General features: G+C 34.2%; 9 protein-coding genes and 1 pseudogene across 10 annotated transcripts, besides 5 other annotated features; 5 read left to right on the top strand and 5 right to left on the bottom strand.

Moving 5' to 3' along the window:
* Positions 1-94: 94 nt before the first annotated feature.
* On the top strand, positions 95-1172 carry TVAGG3_0037180 (inner membrane transporter family; the record flags this gene model as incomplete). Its single annotated transcript, XM_001308900.1, has 1 exon — positions 104-1087. One exon carries the CDS (start codon positions 104-106, stop codon positions 1085-1087), a length of 984 nt encoding a protein of 327 aa, XP_001308901.1.
* A 515-nt stretch (positions 1173-1687) lies between these two features.
* Positions 1688-3418, bottom strand: TVAGG3_0037190 (choline transporter-like (SLC family 44) family; the record flags this gene model as incomplete). Its single annotated transcript, XM_001308901.1, has 1 exon — positions 1709-3409. The coding sequence occupies one exon, from the start codon at positions 3407-3409 to the stop codon at positions 1709-1711; it is 1701 nt and encodes a 566-aa protein (XP_001308902.1).
* A 401-nt stretch (positions 3419-3819) lies between these two features.
* Positions 3820-5108, bottom strand: TVAGG3_0037200 (pectin lyase-like family; the record flags this gene model as incomplete). The annotated part of the gene is made up of 1 exon (XM_001308902.1): positions 3890-5017. The coding sequence occupies one exon, from the start codon at positions 5015-5017 to the stop codon at positions 3890-3892; it is 1128 nt and encodes a 375-aa protein (XP_001308903.1).
* A 269-nt stretch (positions 5109-5377) lies between these two features.
* Positions 5378-7213, bottom strand: TVAGG3_0037210 (structural constituent of cell wall; the record flags this gene model as incomplete). Its single annotated transcript, XM_001308903.1, has 1 exon — positions 5378-7213. The coding sequence occupies one exon, from the start codon at positions 7211-7213 to the stop codon at positions 5378-5380; it is 1836 nt and encodes a 611-aa protein (XP_001308904.1).
* A 326-nt stretch (positions 7214-7539) lies between these two features.
* On the bottom strand, positions 7540-7788 carry TVAGG3_0037220 (uncharacterized protein; the record flags this gene model as incomplete). The annotated part of the gene is made up of 1 exon (XM_051220620.1): positions 7540-7788. The coding sequence occupies one exon, from the start codon at positions 7786-7788 to the stop codon at positions 7540-7542; it is 249 nt and encodes an 82-aa protein (XP_051105606.1).
* Positions 7789-7893: 105 nt separating this feature from the next.
* On the top strand, positions 7894-9214 carry TVAGG3_0037230 (ribonuclease inhibitor domain-containing protein; the record flags this gene model as incomplete). The annotated part of the gene is made up of 1 exon (XM_051220621.1): positions 7894-9214. A coding segment is annotated over one exon (1321 nt), but the record flags the coding sequence as incomplete, so codon positions are not given.
* A 500-nt stretch (positions 9215-9714) lies between these two features.
* On the top strand, positions 9715-10303 carry TVAGG3_0037240 (annotated as a pseudogene). The gene has a single exon. A coding segment is annotated over exon 1 (589 nt).
* Positions 10304-10527: 224 nt separating this feature from the next.
* On the bottom strand, positions 10528-12158 carry TVAGG3_0037250 (serine-type peptidase protein; the record flags this gene model as incomplete). Its single annotated transcript, XM_001308905.2, has 1 exon — positions 10569-12152. The coding sequence occupies one exon, from the start codon at positions 12150-12152 to the stop codon at positions 10569-10571; it is 1584 nt and encodes a 527-aa protein (XP_001308906.1).
* Positions 12159-13485: 1327 nt separating this feature from the next.
* TVAGG3_0037260 (transcription-initiator DNA-binding domain ibd family) lies at positions 13486-15147 on the top strand (the record flags this gene model as incomplete). The annotated part of the gene is made up of 1 exon (XM_001308906.2): positions 13491-14135. One exon carries the CDS (start codon positions 13491-13493, stop codon positions 14133-14135), a length of 645 nt encoding a protein of 214 aa, XP_001308907.1.
* A 1075-nt stretch (positions 15148-16222) lies between these two features.
* Positions 16223-16332: a mobile genetic element.
* Positions 16333-17423: 1091 nt separating this feature from the next.
* Positions 17424-17454: a terminal%2Cinverted (terminal inverted repeat of rnd_1_family_319/TvMULE1 transposon ID:TVAGG3_0037280).
* Positions 17424-17941: a mobile genetic element.
* A 332-nt stretch (positions 17942-18273) lies between these two features.
* TVAGG3_0037290 (uncharacterized protein) lies at positions 18274-18426 on the top strand (the record flags this gene model as incomplete). Its single annotated transcript, XM_001289594.1, has 1 exon — positions 18274-18426. The coding sequence occupies one exon, from the start codon at positions 18274-18276 to the stop codon at positions 18424-18426; it is 153 nt and encodes a 50-aa protein (XP_001289595.1).
* A 56-nt stretch (positions 18427-18482) lies between these two features.
* Positions 18483-20422: a mobile genetic element.
* Positions 20423-20575: 153 nt separating this feature from the next.
* Positions 20576-20834: part of a mobile genetic element that runs on past the window's edge.

Below are 20834 nucleotides of genomic sequence, written 5' to 3' on the forward strand. Positions count from 1 at the left end.
ATCTAAATCTTCACTAAAATCATTGGGCAGCATTTGAGAAGAAATATCGAAATTTTCTATCGTATTTTTGAATTTAGGAGAATTTTATATGAGAAAAAAATCAATGTCAAAAGTTTCCGGGTACATTGTTTTAGGAATCCTATCCGTATGCTATGGATCAGCTTACGCATTCGTATCCAAAGCATTAAAGTACTATGAAGGCTCTGTTCTCAATTCGATGAGAATGTGGTTCGCATTCTCAGGCGCTCTTACGGTATTCCTTATTAATTACATATTTGTTGGTAGCTTCAGATCATCTTTATCACGATATAAAACGCCTGCCTTGTCTTGCATGTTCTGCGGCACATTGAATTACGGTTTACCACACTCTATGATTTCAATAGCTCAATCCACGATTCCATCAACAATTGTTATCATAGCTCAACCTTTTGTCTCGATGTTTGTACTTCTTTTCTCTGCCGTGCTACTTCCAGATGAAAAATTAACATTAACTAAGTTTTTGATCCAATGCGTAGCGATTACAGGTGCAATCATTACATCTGTTCCCAATTTCGCCAACATTGATTTCGCAAGTGGCGGATTTAGCTTTTTCCATCACGTTCTTCTTATCGGCGCTCTTTTCTCATTTGCGTTTGGCTCGATATACATCAAAAAGTACCTCACGAACTGCAATTCGATACTAATGGCAGTCTACCAGCTTTTAGGTTCTGCCATTTATGCAACTCTCTTCTCTATTTACAGAAATACGTTTGTTGGATATATCGGAAATATTTTAGCTCCTGATCTAAAAGCCTTGTTCTACCCAGTTTTGCTCGGTCTTGGATTTACTTGTTCGGCAACTTTCATGTCTACTTACACTATAAGGAAACTTGGTGTTACTATCGCCGGATTCGCAAACTACGGACAAATTATTGTCGGTATCATAGTTGGCGTATTCTTCATGGGCGAATGGAATTCGTATTCTGGTAAAGATATCGCAATTGCCTTGTTTGGTGTCGCTGTACTTGCCATTTCTATGATCTGTGGATTAGTTATCAAGGAGAAAGTAAGAACTGATGACGAAGAAAACCTTCTTAGCTCTGCCTAAGTTATATTATTGTTTTAGTTATTTTCCTTATAGGAAAGTAAACCGGATGTTTATTTAATTCATATAGTACACCACCATACTCAAGTATATCTCTAGTAAAGTCAACAATTTTTTAAAATAAAATTTTAAATAAGATAAAACTAAGATCTTTTGTGTGAAACTATCTCCACTAGCTTCAAAAACATAGGATTGATCTAGTTTGTTTTTCCAAATTTTTTTCGAAATCCAAAAAATGATAAGAAAAAATACGAAAATTATTTCAAATTTTGAAAAACAAAAAAATTTTGGAAATTTGATTAAGTTATTTCTATAATTCATATAATGCAATTAGTTATATAATAGAAGTTTTACAATTTGATTTATATGAAATCCAATTATTCTTATTTTTGAAAGAAATTCAGATTTTATTTAGCCAATTAAAGAGTTTTTAAAGAAAATCTAACATGACATATCTAATATTTTTAAATATTGATACCGATAAGCTCGGAAAATTAGAAAGATAATGAAGATAATTAGATTTATTTTATATTTGTTTTAAATTCTTCAAAATCAAACAATAAGTATGTATAATACTTAAGTAAGCAAAACAGATTATTTAAATAAAATAGATAAATAAAGTATTTATTGACTGTATTTCTGAGAATTGAGGCCAGTTAAAATGCCAGCATCTCTGTCGTAAGCGTTGTTAATACTTCTTGCGCAGTTCTGGTACATTCCGATGAGTTCGTCGCGTAAATTGTCTCTTACGTTGTTTGCGTTCTCTGGAAGTTCTCCAAACATAACGAAAACAGTTTCGAGGTAAGATCTCATGATTGTTCTGAGGGTGAAGTAAAGAGCGAAGAGTAAAAACAAACCGCGAGCGTAAGCCAAGCCATGGAATGAAAGAGCTGGGCCAATTGCTGGTAAAATGTAAGTTAATGCGATTCCTAAGTGGAATTGTTTGAAGGCGAGTTGTGCGTCGTATTTGTAGGCTTCGTCAACAAGATTTGCTCCTCTTGTTGCGCAAATTTCAGCATAGCGCTTGCAAGCTTCGTTGTATTCGATACCGTAAACTGCTGAGTATACGAGAGCTCTTCTGTTTGGATATCCGAGTGGTTTTATGATTATTCTTGCAAGTTGTCTTGAAATCTTAATAACTGTACGCGCGACTGTTTGATGAAGATCAGCAAACTGCTTTAGCGACACTGGATAATCAGCTGTCATCGGAGCTGGGTCAAATCTGGCAACTGCATGGAGTGGCTCAACAAATGGAAGGATTAGAGCAAGTTTGCATGCAACACCGAAGTTGTCGTAGAAGGCACGGCGGCAGGCATGAAGTAAATCTTGCTGCGTTGGTTGAGCTCCGGTAAGGTATAATTTAGCGGAAAGATAAGAAGTTATCATGTAGAAGCAGTTTCCGAAGACACAGACGATACTGTAGAAGGAGACAATTAAGTAGAACTGGAAGAATCCGTAACTATTCCAGTCAACTGACCAAGCAGTGTATAAAGTAAAGACTGTGATGATAGACATGATGGTAAGGGATGCGAGGATGAAGATGATGTAGAATGGTTTGAGAATTACTCCGGAATTGATGAGTTTGACCATAGATGCATCGTATTCAGCTCTGCCATGGGTAAAAACAAGAACAATGTAGCCAAGAAATACGAAGAAGAAGATAAGGAAGATCCATGGCCAGTTGAATTTGACTTTGCAGATGTAAAGAATAAAATGAATGCAAAGTGAAACAATTATGCCGTATTTTGCAGATAAAACTGGTAAGAATTGTTCACTAACGTTGTAAAGAATAATTAAGAGGACAAAAACAAAGCAAATAAAGATAGTAACAGGGATCTTGGCAAATGCTTGTTTTTTCCAAGAACAGCAGTTGATAACGAATAATATGAACAAGTTAAGGAGGAATGGGATGGCCCACCACTTCGAATTGAGCTGCTTGAGCTGTCTGGAACTATCATTAAAGTTTCTTAATGAATCAGGGGTATTCCAGAAGCCAACATACTTATCAGGGTCGTTAGACATTATCATCCATGAAAGTGGGTCATCGCCATATGTCATATCTGAATAAAGATCGTAATCAGATTTTGTAGAAGCACTTGTAAGGCCTTGCATTAAGGAGGAATCTGTATTTTTGTATTCATGATACTTGTAATCTTGGGCGTTGGCTGCTGCTGGGTCATGTTGATCAGCATTATCAGCATTTTGAACTTGGTCTACGCCATCATGCTCGTAATATGGATTATCAGCTTGAGGATATGCAGTAACTGCATCATCTACCTGCAATGGAGTTTCATAATTCGATGGTAATCCTTTTTCTTCACTCATTTACAAAAAATTTATTCAATTTTTGTTATTTTCCTCAAAAAATCATTTATTTTTCACCGAATCAAGGAATTAAAATATTCACATGCTACAAGACCAGATTATATTTACGGCAAATAGAATTGATCCAATTTCATTGAAATTCAGATTTGATTGTTCAGTTATTTCTGTAGATGAATAACGTATTAAATTTATAACATTCTACCTTGAGTTATCGGTGAAACTGTCTGACAAAATCGAAATAATTTAAATTAGGATTTCATATTCTTTAAATATCAATATAAATATGGTTAAACAATCTATCTATCGACTTACACAGTGCTGTAAACTTTCGTTCCAGATAAGATAGAGGATTAAAAGCTTAAGAATTTGAAATATTAGTTTGTTTATTGACAAAAATATTAGATAGAGGTAAAAGAAGACTTTTTTATAACAAACAAGAGTAATATTTAGATAAGATATAAACAAGAGATATGATAGCAGTTAAAAATTCATAGTTTTTGATTTTGTTGGTCTTTTAGTAATTACGCGCTGATTTTCACTTGTATCTTCTGGAGAAGTTGAAGTAGATTCAATTTTTTCTGACGGTTCTTCATAATCTGGAATATTTTTCATATAAAATTTGAATAAAATAAAACCAGATAAAATAATAAAGATGAGAAATACCAAAAATGCAACTAGTTTCCTTAATGTGTGTTTTTCTTGAAGAACCTCTTCAATAACAGGGGTATTGTAAATCGGAGTGAAATTTGCTCCCTTTAAATAGAATGTGCCACGAATAGCGAAGTTTCCTCCATTAGGACGGCTATCATAATCAAGGAATATGCAATCAGTAAAGATTAATAAGTTTTTCTTCTCAAAAGTGCAAAGATATCCATCATTCATCGAAAAGTAATAAGATGTGATAAATGTGTCCTTATTTGAACACGAGAACAGTCCACTTTCAGCAGAACAGTTGATTATATTGCCATAATGGAGAGGAACAGCTGATGAATAAACATTTATAGAATCTCTTTTAGAATTAGCTGTTGTGATATACTCTATACCTCCAAGTTCAGTAAGAGTTACGTAAAAAGCGGAAATTTTTGGTGTGAGAGATAATGAGTTATTAACAAACTTCATTTTGCCGTATTTACTAGCAACCTTTGATGTACATGACTTGCAAGGCCTATTGAGACTACAATTACTTATACTTATTGAATCAATAAATGCTTTTGATGAATTAATAAACAAACAAGAGCCAGTATCAAGGCAGTAACAACTTGTAAACGATGAAGCTTCTATTTCAAGTAGGAAGTCGATAAAATATATTGCTCCTCCATGAGGATCGTATTTTTCAATTGCGTAGCAAGAGAAGAATGTAGATCTTGATATCGAAATATTTGCTATGTTTTTGTTACAATATATTGCATGACTTTGTATTTGATAAAACTCACACTGTGAAATTTTTGCGTCAGTAAATGTTTGTGTATCTCTGAACATAGCGCCTGTGATGTATCTGGTTGAATCAAAATAGATGACAGGCTTTAAAAAATGTGAAAATTTTGAACCTTGTAGTTTCAAATTGAATTTTCCATAAAATAATGATGAAAAACTTTTAGATATCAGCATATTTTTAAATTGTATGTTCGATTTGGATACCGTGGATACCAGTGGAGCTTTCAGATTAATCATGGTTAAGCTGAGAATTGTTAAATTCTTCATAATTCAATTGATAAAAGAAATTGAGAACATCATAAAGTGTTGTATTTTATTTTTTTATTGGCCCATAAATCAAATAGGATATGATAAAATAATATGATATCCCAAAAAATCTAGGAAAAACCTTTCAACTTTATGATTTCAGATTTATCCGATAGAAATTTCTCCAAATAAAGCTAGATTTTGCACAAAACTTATACAGGAATTCATATATTTTATTCAGGATATGTATATACTCAGTTATTTAAAAAAAATAAAATAATTTTTATTTTACATAAGTATGAAAGGAGTTATTAGGGTTATTGTGGAAATGAAAGTTGATCTTGTGTTGCTAAGTGATTCACAGAAAATGTCACAGTCTGTTCGAAATGATCTTTTAGAGATGTTGTGTTCTACAAATAAAGGGATTGTTGAAGATGGACATGTGATAGAACCACACCTGTTCAGAAGAGAGCAGCCTTCAAATGCATTGGAGCCAATAGTTGTGACATGTGTGTTAGTGCCAAGGAAGATATATGAAAGTTTGGTGCAGCCATAGAATGCCATGTAGTCAATGGTGTTGATCCTGCTGCCGCTGAAGATAACACGAACAAGGTTGATGCAGTTGTAGAATGAACATGAGCCGATGCTCTCCATAGAAGATGGAAAAACAAATGTCTGGATGTTGCTGCTAGGGATGAATGTGATGATCTTAGTCTCGTTGTAGTATGTGAGTGCACCGTTGTTGAACTTGAAATCCGTGTCGGATGGATCGAGCTTGATAGACTGCAAAAGAGGACAGTCTGCAAATGTGCCGCCGTTGATCTCGCTAATGGAGCTGTGAAGAGAAAGACTGACAGTCTTGAGAGAAGAGCATGACATGAATGCATAGAAGCGAATCTTCTTCAAACTAGATGGAATAGTGAATGATGTCAAAGAAATGCATGAGCGGAATGATGAGTCTGAGATTTCGGTGAGACCTTCATTCAGTGTAAGAGATGAAAGTGAGCTGCAGTTCTTGAAGCAATCTTCGGGGATGGTCTCGCATTTGATGTTGACTTCTGCAATGTTGCTGTTGTTGAAACTGCCATAGCCGAGAACAAGACTCGTTGGAGTAGAGAGAGATGTAATACCTGAGTTCATGAAACAGAAGTTTTCAATCAAAGAAACATGTGTGTTGCTAAGACCGATGTCGCCGATTTGGATGCAGTTGAAGAATGCATTAGAGCGCAAAGTTGTGATGGATGTTGGTAATGTCAAGATTTGAAGATTCTTGCAGTTGTAAAAACACTTCTCGGGAATTTCGGTGATTGGACATGTGTTGCTGAATGAAACACTACTAAGAGATTGGCAGTTTTCGAAACAGCTAGTACCGAGTGTTGTCAAACTGTCGGGGAATGAGATGCTTTGAAGTGTAGATGATGCAAAACATGAGTCACCAACACGAGTAAGTGTGTTGCCTTGGAACTGGATAGTCTTGAGATGCTTGCTCATGAATGTACGAGAACCGATAGTCGTCGTTCCAACAGGTGCTGTGATTTCAAGATTAGAATCATCACCAAAGAACTCTGAGATTGTTGTCTTTTGATTGGTGAGAAGCATCTGATTGCCATAATAGAAGTTTGTATTTTGACTTGAATCGATATCGATATTTGTACAACCATAGAACGCAGACTCACCAATTCCGACCAGTGTTGGAGGGAATACGATACTTGTCAGAGAACTGCATCCATAGAAAGCACTTGCAGATATATTTGTCAGAGAACTGGAAAATTTCACGCTTTGTAATTTCAGACAATTATAAAAAATACTTGAAGCTAATATCACAACTTTTTCAGGAAGAACAATATCAACAAGATTTGATGCTCCGAAACACCATGAACCTATGGAAGTAACTTCACTGTGAATTATAACTCTCGTGATCTGACCATTTCTGAAGGCTTGATTTCCAATCTTAGTCACAAAGCTCGGAACAATATATTCTCCGGTGAATTGCTTCGACACATATACTAATGTGTTGTTATTGATTCCGCTAAATATAGATAATCCATCAATTTTGAAATTATTATTCTCTGGATGAATTCCTATTGTTTCTAGTGGAACATTAACAAAACATGATGCACTCATTATTGTGACATTTTTTGGGATGTAAATTGAAGTAAATTTTGAATCAGCAAAAGCATCACCTCCAAACTTCTTCAGGTTAGATGAAGGATTAATCGATATTGAGGAAACACACTTTGCAAAGACACCTCCATCTTTTGATGACCAGTCACCAATTATTTCCAAAGAATCAGGAATGGAAATCGAAGTCAAAGAAGCAGAATTAAAACAACCGCTTTTTATTTCAACGATATTTGGTGGAAGAGTTATGGTTTGAAGCTTATTACAGAGTTTAAATACAGAATTGTTGAGAACTGTCAATAAGGTGCAGTATTGCATGTCAACACTCTCTAACGAAGATTCACTGAAACAGAAACTGCAGATGTTCTGAACTTGCGATGAAGGGAAGAAGACAGAGATCGCAAATTATCTTTACATTTAAAGAAAGGACTGCCAACAAGTTCGGAACTGGTACCAATAGTGACAACTTCTTGTGGAACAACAATATCACCGTTAAAATTATCCGGAGCACGAAGGAGGACACGGCCATCAGCACTGTATTCAATACCATTTTGAACACATAATACAAATAATATCAAATACCTTTAGAAATTCATGGTTAAAAAATAATTATTGTAAACCTCTCAATTAATTCAAATCCTAAAATCTTAAACGTTCTTTTTTTTATGAAATTCTAAAGTTATTTGATATTATTTGTATTATGTGTTCAAAATGGTATTGAATACAGTGCTGATGGCCGTGTCCTCCTTCGTGCTCCGGATAATTTTAACGGTGATATTGTTGTTCCACAAGAAGTTGTCACTATTGGTACCAGTTCCGAACTTGTTGGCAGTCCTTTCTTTAAATGTAAAGATAATTTGCGATCTCTGTCTTTCTTCCCTTCATCGCAAGTTCAGAACATCTGCAGTTTCTGTTTCAGTGAATCTTCGTTAGAGAGTGTTGACATGCAATACTGCACCTTATTGACAGTTCTCAACAATTCTGTATTTAAACTCTGTAATAAGCTTCAAACCATAACTCTTCCACCAAATATCGTTGAAATAAAAAGCGGTTGTTTTAATTCTGCTTCTTTGACTTCGATTTCCATTCCTGATTCTTTGGAAATAATTGGTGACTGGTCATCAAAAGATGGAGGTGTCTTTGCAAAGTGTGTTTCCTCAATATCGATTAATCCTTCATCTAACCTGAAGAAGTTTGGAGGTGATGCTTTTGCTGATTCAAAATTTACTTCAATTTACATCCCAAAAAATGTCACAATAATGAGTGCATCATGTTTTGTTAATGTTCCACTAGAAACAATAGGAATTCATCCAGAGAATAATAATTTCAAAATTGATGGATTATCTATATTTAGCGGAATCAATAACAACACATTAGTATATGTGTCGAAGCAATTCACCGGAGAATATATTGTTCCGAGCTTTGTGACTAAGATTGGAAATCAAGCCTTCAGAAATGGTCAGATCACGAGAGTTATAATTCACAGTGAAGTTACTTCCATAGGTTCATGGTGTTTCGGAGCATCAAATCTTGTTAATATTGTTCTTCCTGAAAAAGTTGTGATATTAGCTTCAAGTATTTTTTATAATTGTCTGAAATTACAAAGCGTGAAATTTTCCAGTTCTCTGACAAATATATCTGCAAGTGCTTTCTATGGATGCAGTTCTCTGACAAGTATCGTATTCCCTCCAACACTGGTCGGAATTGGTGAGTCTGCGTTCTATGGTTGTACAAATATCGATATCGATTCAAGTCAAAATACAAACTTCTATTATGGCAATCAGATGCTTCTCACCAATCAAAAGACAACAATCTCAGAGTTCTTTGGTGATGATTCTAATCTTGAAATCACAGCACCTGTTGGAACGACGACTATCGGTTCTCGTACATTCATGAGCAAGCATCTCAAGACTATCCAGTTCCAAGGCAACACACTTACTCGTGTTGGTGACTCATGTTTTGCATCATCTACACTTCAAAGCATCTCATTCCCCGACAGTTTGACAACACTCGGTACTAGCTGTTTCGAAAACTGCCAATCTCTTAGTAGTGTTTCATTCAGCAACACATGTCCAATCACCGAAATTCCCGAGAAGTGTTTTTACAACTGCAAGAATCTTCAAATCTTGACATTACCAACATCCATCACAACTTTGCGCTCTAATGCATTCTTCAACTGCATCCAAATCGGCGACATCGGTCTTAGCAACACACATGTTTCTTTGATTGAAAACTTCTGTTTCATGAACTCAGGTATTACATCTCTCTCTACTCCAACGAGTCTTGTTCTCGGCTATGGCAGTTTCAACAACAGCAACATTGCAGAAGTCAACATCAAATGCGAGACCATCCCCGAAGATTGCTTCAAGAACTGCAGCTCACTTTCATCTCTTACACTGAATGAAGGTCTCACCGAAATCTCAGACTCATCATTCCGCTCATGCATTTCTTTGACATCATTCACTATTCCATCTAGTTTGAAGAAGATTCGCTTCTATGCATTCATGTCATGCTCTTCTCAAGACTGTCAGTCTTTCTCTTCACAGCTCCATTAGCGAGATCAACGGCGGCACATTTGCAGACTGTCCTCTTTTGCAGTCTATCAAGCTCGATCCATCCGACACGGATTTCAAGTTCAACAACGGTGCACTCACATACTACAACGAGACTAAGATCATCACATTCATCCCTAGCAGCAACATCCAGACATTTGTTTTTCCATCTTCTATGGAGAGCATCGGCTCATGTTCATTCTACAACTGCATCAACCTTGTTCGTGTTATCTTCAGCGGCAGCAGGATCAACACCATTGACTACATGGCATTCTATGGCTGCACCAAACTTTCATATATCTTCCTTGGCACTAACACACATGTCACAACTATTGGCTCCAATGCATTTGAAGGCTGCTCTCTTCTGAACAGGTGTGGTTCTATCACATGTCCATCTTCAACAATCCCTTTATTTGTAGAACACAACATCTCTAAAAGATCATTTCGAACAGACTGTGACATTTTCTGTGAATCACTTAGCAACACAAGATCCACTTTCATTTCCACAATAACCCTAATAACTCCTTTCATACTTATGTAAAATAAAAAACCAATTAATCTTACTATATTATGTCATATCAACTCTATAATTTTTTTTTTCATAATTTCGATTTGATTCAATTGCATTATCTTTAGAGACTTTAAATAACTCTAAGTTTAACTTCACAAGCAAAATTTACATTAGAATTCACAAAATTTATTTTAAAAATAACATATTCTTGAATAACAAACTAAAGATATATAAAATAGGTAAAAACACATTAATTATTGTATTAGATACTAAATATTTTTTATTAAAAACTATTTTATGCATTTTCAGCATGTGAGTAAAGCAACATCGCCTGTTTCTTCTTTGGAATATATACGAATATCCATGAAGAGAAAATGATGACGACAACGACGACGACAGGAACTGAAATTCCGACGATGATTGCGATATCAACAGATTTCTTGAAAGCTGCGATTTCTTCGCATGTTTCACCAGTCCATCCTTGTCTGCAAGCGCATTCACCATCGATGCTGATGCCGTTTACGCAGTCATTTCTCATATTCATCCACTTTTGCATCTGATTGATGATTTTGGCCTGGGCGATTGTGAGATTTGACTCAAGGGAAGCGTTGTACTTTCCGAGATCTGCGCAATGGGACTCTCCTGGAATGACAACGGCGTATCTCTGGATATTTGGTGAAGCTGTCTCAACGCCGAGGGTTGACCATGGATCAACATCACCGTTGGAGAAGTAAACTTGTGTTTGGCCTGGGTTAATGTTGCCAAATTTGTAGTTTACTTGATTTGTATCGGCTAATGAGATTCCGAAGAGGTTCTGGCAGACTGTGGTGAAGTAATCGATGTTGAGGAGTGAGGAACGAAGCTTTCCGGATGCTGTTTGGAACCAGCCAACTTCATTGCATGTCATATAGGACCATGAACGGGAATTAGCTGTAGCAGAGGTTGGATCTGTGCTTGTAGCTTGGAGAAGATCGTAATCTTCTGGCTCTTGGCCGTTGTTCTTGAGGAAATCTTTGAATGTCTGGACATAGATGTTTTCGTACTCGCTTTCTGACTGTGATTCTGTAATCTTCTTGCAGTATTGATCAAGAACACCATAGCGAGAGTTGTATTGAACCATTGCGGATAAAACATCAGCAATGATGTAAAGAGCGGAAATATCGTTTGTTTCATGCTTGATACCGTATTTATCCTTGAAAGCAGCGATCTTGGATGCATCGCCAGACTTAACAGCCTCATGGGAAATGTCAAAGACTTTTCTTGTTCTTTCAAGGCATCCGTCAGCAGAAAGATTGACTCTTTTTGCGACGTATTCATCGTATTCTGGGAAGTCATTCTTGACATTAACGGGAGCTGATGAAGCCCATGATGCAACGGCAAGATGTGGATATTTAAGGCGGAACCATGAAGAAAGGGCGCCTGGATAGGAGCCACCAACGACGGCAACTGTAACACCATCCTGGTCGGCCAGATGGTGAGTGTAGATGTACCTTTCAATGAATTCGGCAAGATCGGCAAGGGCTTGCGGGATTGTGAGGTATTTATAATTTTCCTTTGTGAGCTGATCGAATGGCATGGATTTACCGAAGAAGCGGTGTTCTAAGGCGAAGACGGCCGCATTCTCACGTGCAGCTAATTCTAAGTATGAACCGGCTTGAACATATCTTGGAGAGAGTGTTGATTCACCACCAATGTAAAGAAGAGCTTTCTTGAATGTTTTATTGACAAAAGTGAGGTTTTCGAGGAATCTTTCCATATAATATGAAGAATCATGAGTATCAAAGTGATCTATGCGATTCTGAAAAATCTTGTATTCATCATCGTTACCAGGTGGCTCTAGAATTCTCATCCAGTAGGCCAAAGAGAACAATGCAAACATTAAAATGATTTGAGAACGGACTAATCGTTTTTCGCGATAAAATTTCGAAATTTCATATGTATATATAGTTTAAATAGATTGGTATTTTCGAGTTATCGGTTTTCATAGAATTTTCAATTCAATTCTTTTTGAACCGACAACATAGCGTAACAGGTGTTGGATTTCACTATCCCAAATCACCATGCCCATTGTTGAATTTTTATTGATGATTGACCAAAAACACGATGAAACACGATGATTCTAAATTTCAATAGTTTACATTTCCTCACTTTAGTTTCGTCAGCTATATAAAACATTCGCCAGTCATTTCTTCGGGAGCTTTAATTATAATTCATTCAGTCCAAAGGTGAATTGTTCATGTTCATGGACAAAGAAATAGTAATATTAATTTAAGGTTCGATCTTATATACAAAAGATTAAATTAACTAATCACCTTTGTATTACATCCTTAGTGAGTTGTCAAACTACATTAATGAAACTCCCAATAATTCTAATCATGTTTTCATTATCTATCATGACAAGTACATGAATGGATGTTTAAGAATCCATGCTTTCAAACAAATGTTAGCTTACACTACTTTGAACAAATTCCAAAATATTTATTATTGAATAAAATTATTTGAGCGAAATTTTACCATAATATATGCTTATGTATTACAACAGTAATGACCATGCAGATATTTTCCTCTGAGCACTATTTAATCTGAATTTTAATATCCAATATCACCATTCTTTTATATATTTGCAAATTTCAATATGACATTATACTTCTTATTCCAAAAAATATCATTTGTAATTGATATACTTAGATTTACTCTTTTATAATTTTGCTCAGAGAAATTTCGAAAATATTCAATATTCTTTTCAGAACCTATTTAGCTTATTGAGTAGAATACTCAATATCAGCATTAAATGGCTCCGAAATGCAAGTCTTTTTTGTTGCTGTTGAAAATTCTTTCCAGTAGAAGAATTTTAATTTGTTTTTCTAGCAATGCTTATGATGTATATTATATTCTTAAGCTCAAAATACCGAAAATTCAATAGTAATTTATCAGCCTTTCTTCTCAAAAATTCGCTTTTCTTTGTTATTAATTGTAAAGTACAGAAAATATTAATTCCAATATGCATTATATTATATTACTAATGCTTTTAAACATTAGAAGCAAATTGAAAACTTCAGAAAATTAGGAGGTGTGTTCCCCGATTCTATATGAGATATATAGAGATTCATTCCGGAACAGAATCGGAAATTTTTATCGTCGTGTCACTTTGGGTCGAATTCAATATCCTATTCAATAATTTAAAATACATTCAATTCTTCAAGTTTACAATCAACAAATGCAGGTAGACTCTCCTGAACGGGTCACTGCCAAGCTCTACGATTTGCTCCCTCCCGTTGATCAAAAAATCTACGATGCAATCAAGAAGGATGCCAAAGACGAAGGATGCTTTATTCTCAAAACTACGTTCCAAAATTTATATCAGCGCGTTAAATCGTTTTGCACGCAAAGCGATGGTCAAAATAAAATCAGGTGCTATGTTTGTGGGCTTTGCTGGTTCCCCAACGGCCTTGCGATTAATTTTAGACAATTTAAATGCCTCGTCCCAATTCTCAAATCCACAACAAATTCCATGCTTCAGAAGCTTGGATTTAACTCAACTAAATGCTTACCGAAACATACAAACTATCTCATGGAATACCTCCCAGAGCTAATTAGCGATCCTCGAGAACGAAAATCTTGGACTATATACGAATTCGTAGCTGCAACCCCGATGATATCTACCGAGACCATTGTGTTGCAAGCTGCACTTTCCCCGGAGCCAATGGCCGATCCTCCTGTAACACAGGAATCCGATTTCCAAAAGGCCCCTGCCCCTCAGGATATTGATTCTTTCTTCGACGATCCATTCTCTCTACCGCCTATCTTCCTTGTAGAAGACGCCCAAAACGGGCCGCTTGAGACTTCATATGGAGGATTCTAAGTCTATTGTTTTGTATATTTAATAAAATTTCTAATAATAGAGATTTGTCGTTACTGGAAATTACATAATAACCAAAATCATAGTGATCCAACTTATATCGGATATCAAACATGGCTCTGCCAAAAACTCTCTTCGTACACATTAAGTGAATAGTTATGATAAATGTATTCTATTATTACTAAAAGATTTTTATTTTAATCCTAAAAAAAGAAAGTTCCCGTTATAAATTTGATCTGATTTCCGGTTTCGAATATTAGCGATGCTAACCTTGTATCACCAAGACCTAAGTCTGTAGGTAAAGAACATTTTCCGTACGATACTAGTACTTTTTTTCAAATTTTGTAATAAAATGAGAGATTTTCTATTTTAAATTCTTATGATTTAGATATCAATCTCTTTCTCTTCTGATGTAAAACCCATCCTGATAAACAGGTATTTGAATTGCTGTACTCAAATATTCTACGCTCCATCAATTTGATGATTGGAGTCATATTCTTCAAAGTAACTTGGTATTAGAGTTGAAATAAAATTCATTTTTGATGCATATTCTGGAGTAGAGATATCACAATTTTTCATCAATAATTGGTAATCAGAGATCAACTGTTTTTTATGATTTATACATGTTTTTTCAAGTTTTATATTACTTGCATGCTCTATTTGTCCTTTCTCGATTGAACTAAAATCTTGTGAAGAAGAAGAATTTCTTCGCATAAACGAAAAGTGACAAAAATACATTATTCCAAACACATATTCATGGCTTTGATGAATAGATCCATCTGGTGCTTTTATATTTGTATGTTTTGATGAATTGTAGTATTAGATCATAAACATATATCTAATTTTAAGATTTCCAAGCAGGCACAAGAAAGGGAAGATCAAATAGATGCCTAATATCCCATTCATTTCTTAAAATAGTAAATGCAAATTTAATACCCATAATGCGTTTGTAAGCAGATATATTTTTATGCATTTAATCCATTTGACATAAACAAAATAATTTTTGATTTGTCTTCGCCTTATTGCAATGATTTTTTTGGTATTAATTTTTATTTATGATCGTTGGTGGGGTTATATTTAAAAATATTATTTAACTACAGAATTGATTAGTATCTTCAATAAAAAAATATTGTTAGTGGCATTTTTGGTAACGAGAAAACGCAATAAGAAGTTAGTTACAATTGTGTTAATATACGTATTGTAATCAGGAGAGAGGGTCAAAGTTGCTATTTGTCACTTTTCCACAAGAATATAATGGGGAAAAAGTTATCATATAGTTGATCTCATTCACTGAGGTGAGAGATGCATGTAGTGTAATATGTAATGGGATAAACAGTGGGATTGCTGCTCTAAGTCCTAGGTTCGAGACACATTGGCTTCATTTTTCTCTTTTTTATTGACGTAAACTATTCAATTTTTGTGTTCTCCATTCAAATTTCAGAATTTTTTTTGCAGATTTCACGCTACATTCGAAGTTACCTTTTGTAACAACCACCACTGCCTACGAAAGACGAAAGTGTGTCACGATTTCACCCGGAAATCCGACGGTTGTTTAAGAGTAAGCACTTTTGGCACCTACTCTTGTAATCAGTATCATCTTATATGAATTTTACTTTGCTACAAATTTAAATTCCAAAAAATGATCATTGATTTTTCATTCATGATTTATTGTGCATCTAAAATTCTTTTGCCATAAACTATAACACACAAATATCAATCGACTCGTAATTTTGGAAATTTTGAGAATTAATCAAGTTAATTTTAACTAGCAACTGCATATAGATAAAACTAGAATGATTTTAAATTAAACAATTTTGAATGATTGAAAAATTTCACAACTTAGTTTACTTCACTAGCTTAATTACACCAAAATAATGACATATTTCAGATTATATCAATTTTGTTTTATAAATTGAGAACATTTCAATACGGTTTAATTCAATTCATCTTACTTCATGTCACGTTTTAATTGAATTAATATGTTATTCTTTCTTTTCAGACAAATTCTATCGAGGAATTCTCTAGATATCATTGAAAAGAAATGCGCGGTAAATTCAAGCACTGCCAGTCTAACAATACAAGATTTTGATGGGTCATTATTGATTTTGTAATTTAATCGTCGTCGTTATCGATTTTGTAATTTAATCGTTATCGTCTTTTTCTAAACGTGCATTTTTTGCTTTCGGAGCTATTGAACATACATTGGCCCTTACCAGCAATTGAAAACTATTTTTCATTATCAACAATTACAGTACTCCGAGTTATTCATCAATCAATGAAAATCGATATATAGTCCATACTTCAATTTACAATATTGGCAAGTCCAATTTCACTTGGCATATTTAACTCATATAGAAAAACCAGTTGGAATCGGCAAAATTATCTTTAATTCCATACATAAGAAAAAAAAATTATAAAGTTCTTCAATAATAGCAAACTAATAGTTTAAATAGATTTACAAGTATCGCCCATCTACTTTTGATATAATTCACATATTAAATGTAGAAAACTGGTTTAAAATAAATATTTCAAAAGTTCGAAAACGATTTATGAAAAAATAACGTGATGACATTTACTAAATTTGCTCTGTATTAAAGTATCGATGATAGAAAGAGCATATTTTGTAAATATTTCAAAAATATTTAAAAGTCGGAGAAATTGTATTGTAATGTACTATAATTATGTTACAAATCCGATTCAATACTAATCCTTCGCTATTAAAGTTGTTTTGAGAAGGATATTCTCTAAATTCTTGATAAATCTTTAAAATCTAGAGTAATCGTTTTGTAAACTTAACAAAACTAAAATGTATACCAATAGATTGGCATTTTTCTACGTTTTCAAAGTGAGAGAGTGTAAATTCTTTTTTTTATCCTATTAAGGTTTTTAAAAAATTTAATTAACTTAATTTATATGATCTGAAAATATATGACAAGTTAATATGGAGAATTCTTTCAACCCAATTTCAATTTATTGAATTTTCTATTCGAATTCAAAAATTTTCCCAAGAAGAAAAAATAATTAGGAAATTTAATATGTTAATACATAAAATATTTTATTTATTCAAAGAATTCAATTTTCTATTGGATCAAAAAACTTGTGTTAAAGTTCGTATTTTAAGATAACTATACTTTTAGAAGCTGTTTTTATTTTTTTTCACCGGGATTTTATTAATTTAATTCTTTCAAAATTTGAATCTTATTGTATATCACCGGACTATGATCATAATAGAGTTGCAATCTCTAATTATAGCCACATTAGTACTCGTGGGTCGATATATCATGGGAGATACAAAATTATTTGAATTTTCTTTTATTTTTTTAAAAAATATTAAAAAAAGTAAATAAATAACTAACAACACAGCATCACTTTTCGTAAAATGCTTTAATCCTAGTCCTTTTTCCCCTTAATTTTTCAATCTCTCCCAGGTTGAAATTTATTCCGGGAATTTTTAAAGATGCTTGGTCAACATAAAATTTCATTAAATTTTCCACAGGAGTCATAAACTCTGAACATTTGAAGCGAGCATGAACTGCATCATTCAAATTTTTAAGAAGAATTTTGTTCGAAAAGTGGTTCAATACGGCGATTACATGAATACAAGGTAATCCGTATAATTCGATGTGCTTACATGTGCATGAATATTGTGAATCTGACATAATTTTTACGCAATATGTATAGCGACCAAAAGTTGCATAATATAATTCTTGAATTGGATCATATAATACCGAGCTAAACATATCTGAATGTTTCAAAGTTTCATTTAGATTTTTGATAATATTATCTGATTTAAAATCACATGTTAAAACTATCATAAGACAAATTACGGAAAGTGAACTCAAACAAAAAGTGACACAATGCATTTGCCAACCAAATAACTTTACAAAGCAAAAACTTAAATTACTTGTCAAGCTTACTATTCTTATTTTAACAATTAAAAAATTAAATTTTATTTTTTATTTAAAAAAATCATCTTATATCATCTGATATATATATATAACAGCATTAATATTTCAATGATTCACAAATCAACTTTTTCATTATTTTAAATAATTATAGAATATATACCGACTTTTTGTACATAAATATTTTTAGATTCAATAATGATTTACGGTTTTTTTTCAAAACTTATAATTTTCCAATGAGTGGTAGAATCTTCGATTTAATTGATTTAGAATGGTTAAATCAAGCTAATCAACAAATTCAAAGCGGTATTAACGTCGAAACCGTTCTCCAAAATGTCCCTTTAACAGATGGAAGAATTCTTCAGACAAAGTTTTTGAACTTTGTATAAGTTCTCCAAAATGTTAAACTATTCAAAGCGGTATTAACGTCGAAACCGTTCTCCAAAATGTTAAACTATTCAGACAAAGTTTCCCGCTGTTTGCGAAGGAATTGTTGGCTATGATGTACTGATTCATGATCAGTGCATCATAGCCAACAATTCCTTATACAAAGTTCAAAAACTTTGGGTGCAATCAGAACTGATTGCACCCAAGTTTTTGAACTTTCTCAGGGAATGAAAGGGTAAGAGGTATACATTATGAATATATACTCTTACCCTTCCATTCCCTCTCTGACAGCGGGAAACTTTGTCTGAATGTTAAACTATTCAGACAAAGTTTCCCGCTGTTTGCGAAGGAATTGTTGGCTATGATGTACTGATTCATGATCAGTGCATCATAGCCAACAATTCCTTATACAAAGTTCAAAAACTTGGGTGCAATCAGAACTGATTGCACCCAAGTTTTTGAACTTTCTCGAGGGAATGAAAGGGTAAGAGGTATACATTATGAATATATACCTCTTACCCTTCCATTCCCTCTCTGACAGCGGGAAACTTTGTCTGAATGTTAAACTATTCAGACAAAGTTTCCCGCTGTTTGCGAAGGAATTGTTGGCTATGATGTACTGATTCATGATCAGTGCATCATAGCCAACAATTCCTTATACAAAGTTCAAAAACTTGGGTGCAATCAGAACTGATTGCACCCAAGTTTTTGAACTTTCTCGAGGGAATGAAAGGGTAAGAGGTATACATTATGAATATATACCTCTTACCCTTCCATTCCCTCTCTGACAGCGGGAAACTTTGTCTGAATGTTAAACTATTCAGACAAAGTTTCCCGCTGTTTGCGAAGAAGAATTGTTGGCTATGATGTACTGATTCATGATCAGTGCATCATAGCCAACAATTCCTTATACAAAGTTCAAAAACTTGGGTGCAATCAGAACTGATTGCACCCAAGTTTTTGAACTTTCTCGAGGGAATGAAAGGGTAAGAGGTATACATTATGAATATATACCTCTTACCCTTCCATTCCCTCTCTGACAGCGGGAAACTTTGTCTGATATGTTAAACTATTCAGACAAAGTTTCCCGCTGTTTGCGAAGGAATTGTTGGCTATGATTACTGAATTCATGTTCAGTGCATCATAGCCAACAATTCCTTATACAAAGTTCAAAAACTTGGGTGCAATCAGAATGATTGCACCCAAGTTTTTGAACTTTCTCGAGGGAATGAAAGGGTAGAGAGGTATACATTATGAATATATACCTCTTACCTTCCATTCCCTCTCTGACAGCGGGAAACTTTGTCTGAATGTTAAACTATTCAGACAAAGTTTCCCCGCTGTTTGCGAAGAATTGTTGGCTATGATGTACTGATTTCATGATCAGTGCATCATAGCCAACAATTCCTTATACAAAGTTCAAAACTTGGGTGCAATCAGAACTGATTTGCACCCAAGTTTTTGAACTTTCTCGAGGGAATGAAAGGGTAGAGGTATACATTATGAATATATACCTCTTACCCTTCCATTCCCTCTCTGACAGCGGGAAACTTTGTCTGAATGTTAAACTATTCAGACAAAGTTTCCCGCTGTTTGCGAAGGAATTGTTGGCTATGATGTTACTGATTCATGATCAGTGCACATAGCCAACAATTCCTTATACAAAGTTCAAAAACTTGGGTGCAATCAGAACTGATTGCCCAAGTTTTTGAACTTTCTCGAGGGAATGAAAGGGTAAGAGGTTACATTATGAATATATACCTCTTACCCTTCCATTCCTCTCTGACAGCGGGAAACTTTGTCTGAATGTTAAACTATTCAGACAAAGTTTCCCGCTGTTTGCGAAGGAATTGTTGGCTATGATGTACTGATTCATGATCAGTGCATCATAGCCAACAATTCCTTATACAAAGTTCAAAAAACTTGGGTGCAATCAGAACTGATTGCACCCAAGTTTTTGAACTTTCTCGAGGGAATGAAAGGTAAGAGATATCCATTTCCTTTCACCTTCGTTCTCAATAATTAACTTATAAATTTTTTAAAGCAAAAAAAGTCTGATTTTTTTTGACAAGTAAATATATAGGGAATTTATCCGACCAAATAAATGTCACTTTTTCGGTTCACCTCACTTTCCGTAACTCGTCTTACAACAAAACATTTTTAACAAGATTGAATTCATGTTCAATGAGACGGATAATTAGTTCGGCGGGTTCATATGTATCCCATTTATCTTTAATTTCGGCATTAAGGGATTCAATAAGAGATGTTGTGAGTATGCCAGCGGTGTAGTCAGCGAATCCTTCAAATGGGTTAATACTATCTAAGTACTTAAAGAGATCCTGATTATTTTCGCGGTTTGGATATTCCTCTTGTAAACGAGTTTCTAACTTTTTAATCAAGTCAATTCGTT

The sequence above is a fragment of the Trichomonas vaginalis genome, chromosome IV (genome assembly GCF_026262505.1).
Source record: "Trichomonas vaginalis G3 chromosome IV, whole genome shotgun sequence".
Taxonomy (NCBI): domain Eukaryota; phylum Parabasalia; order Trichomonadida; family Trichomonadidae; genus Trichomonas; species Trichomonas vaginalis.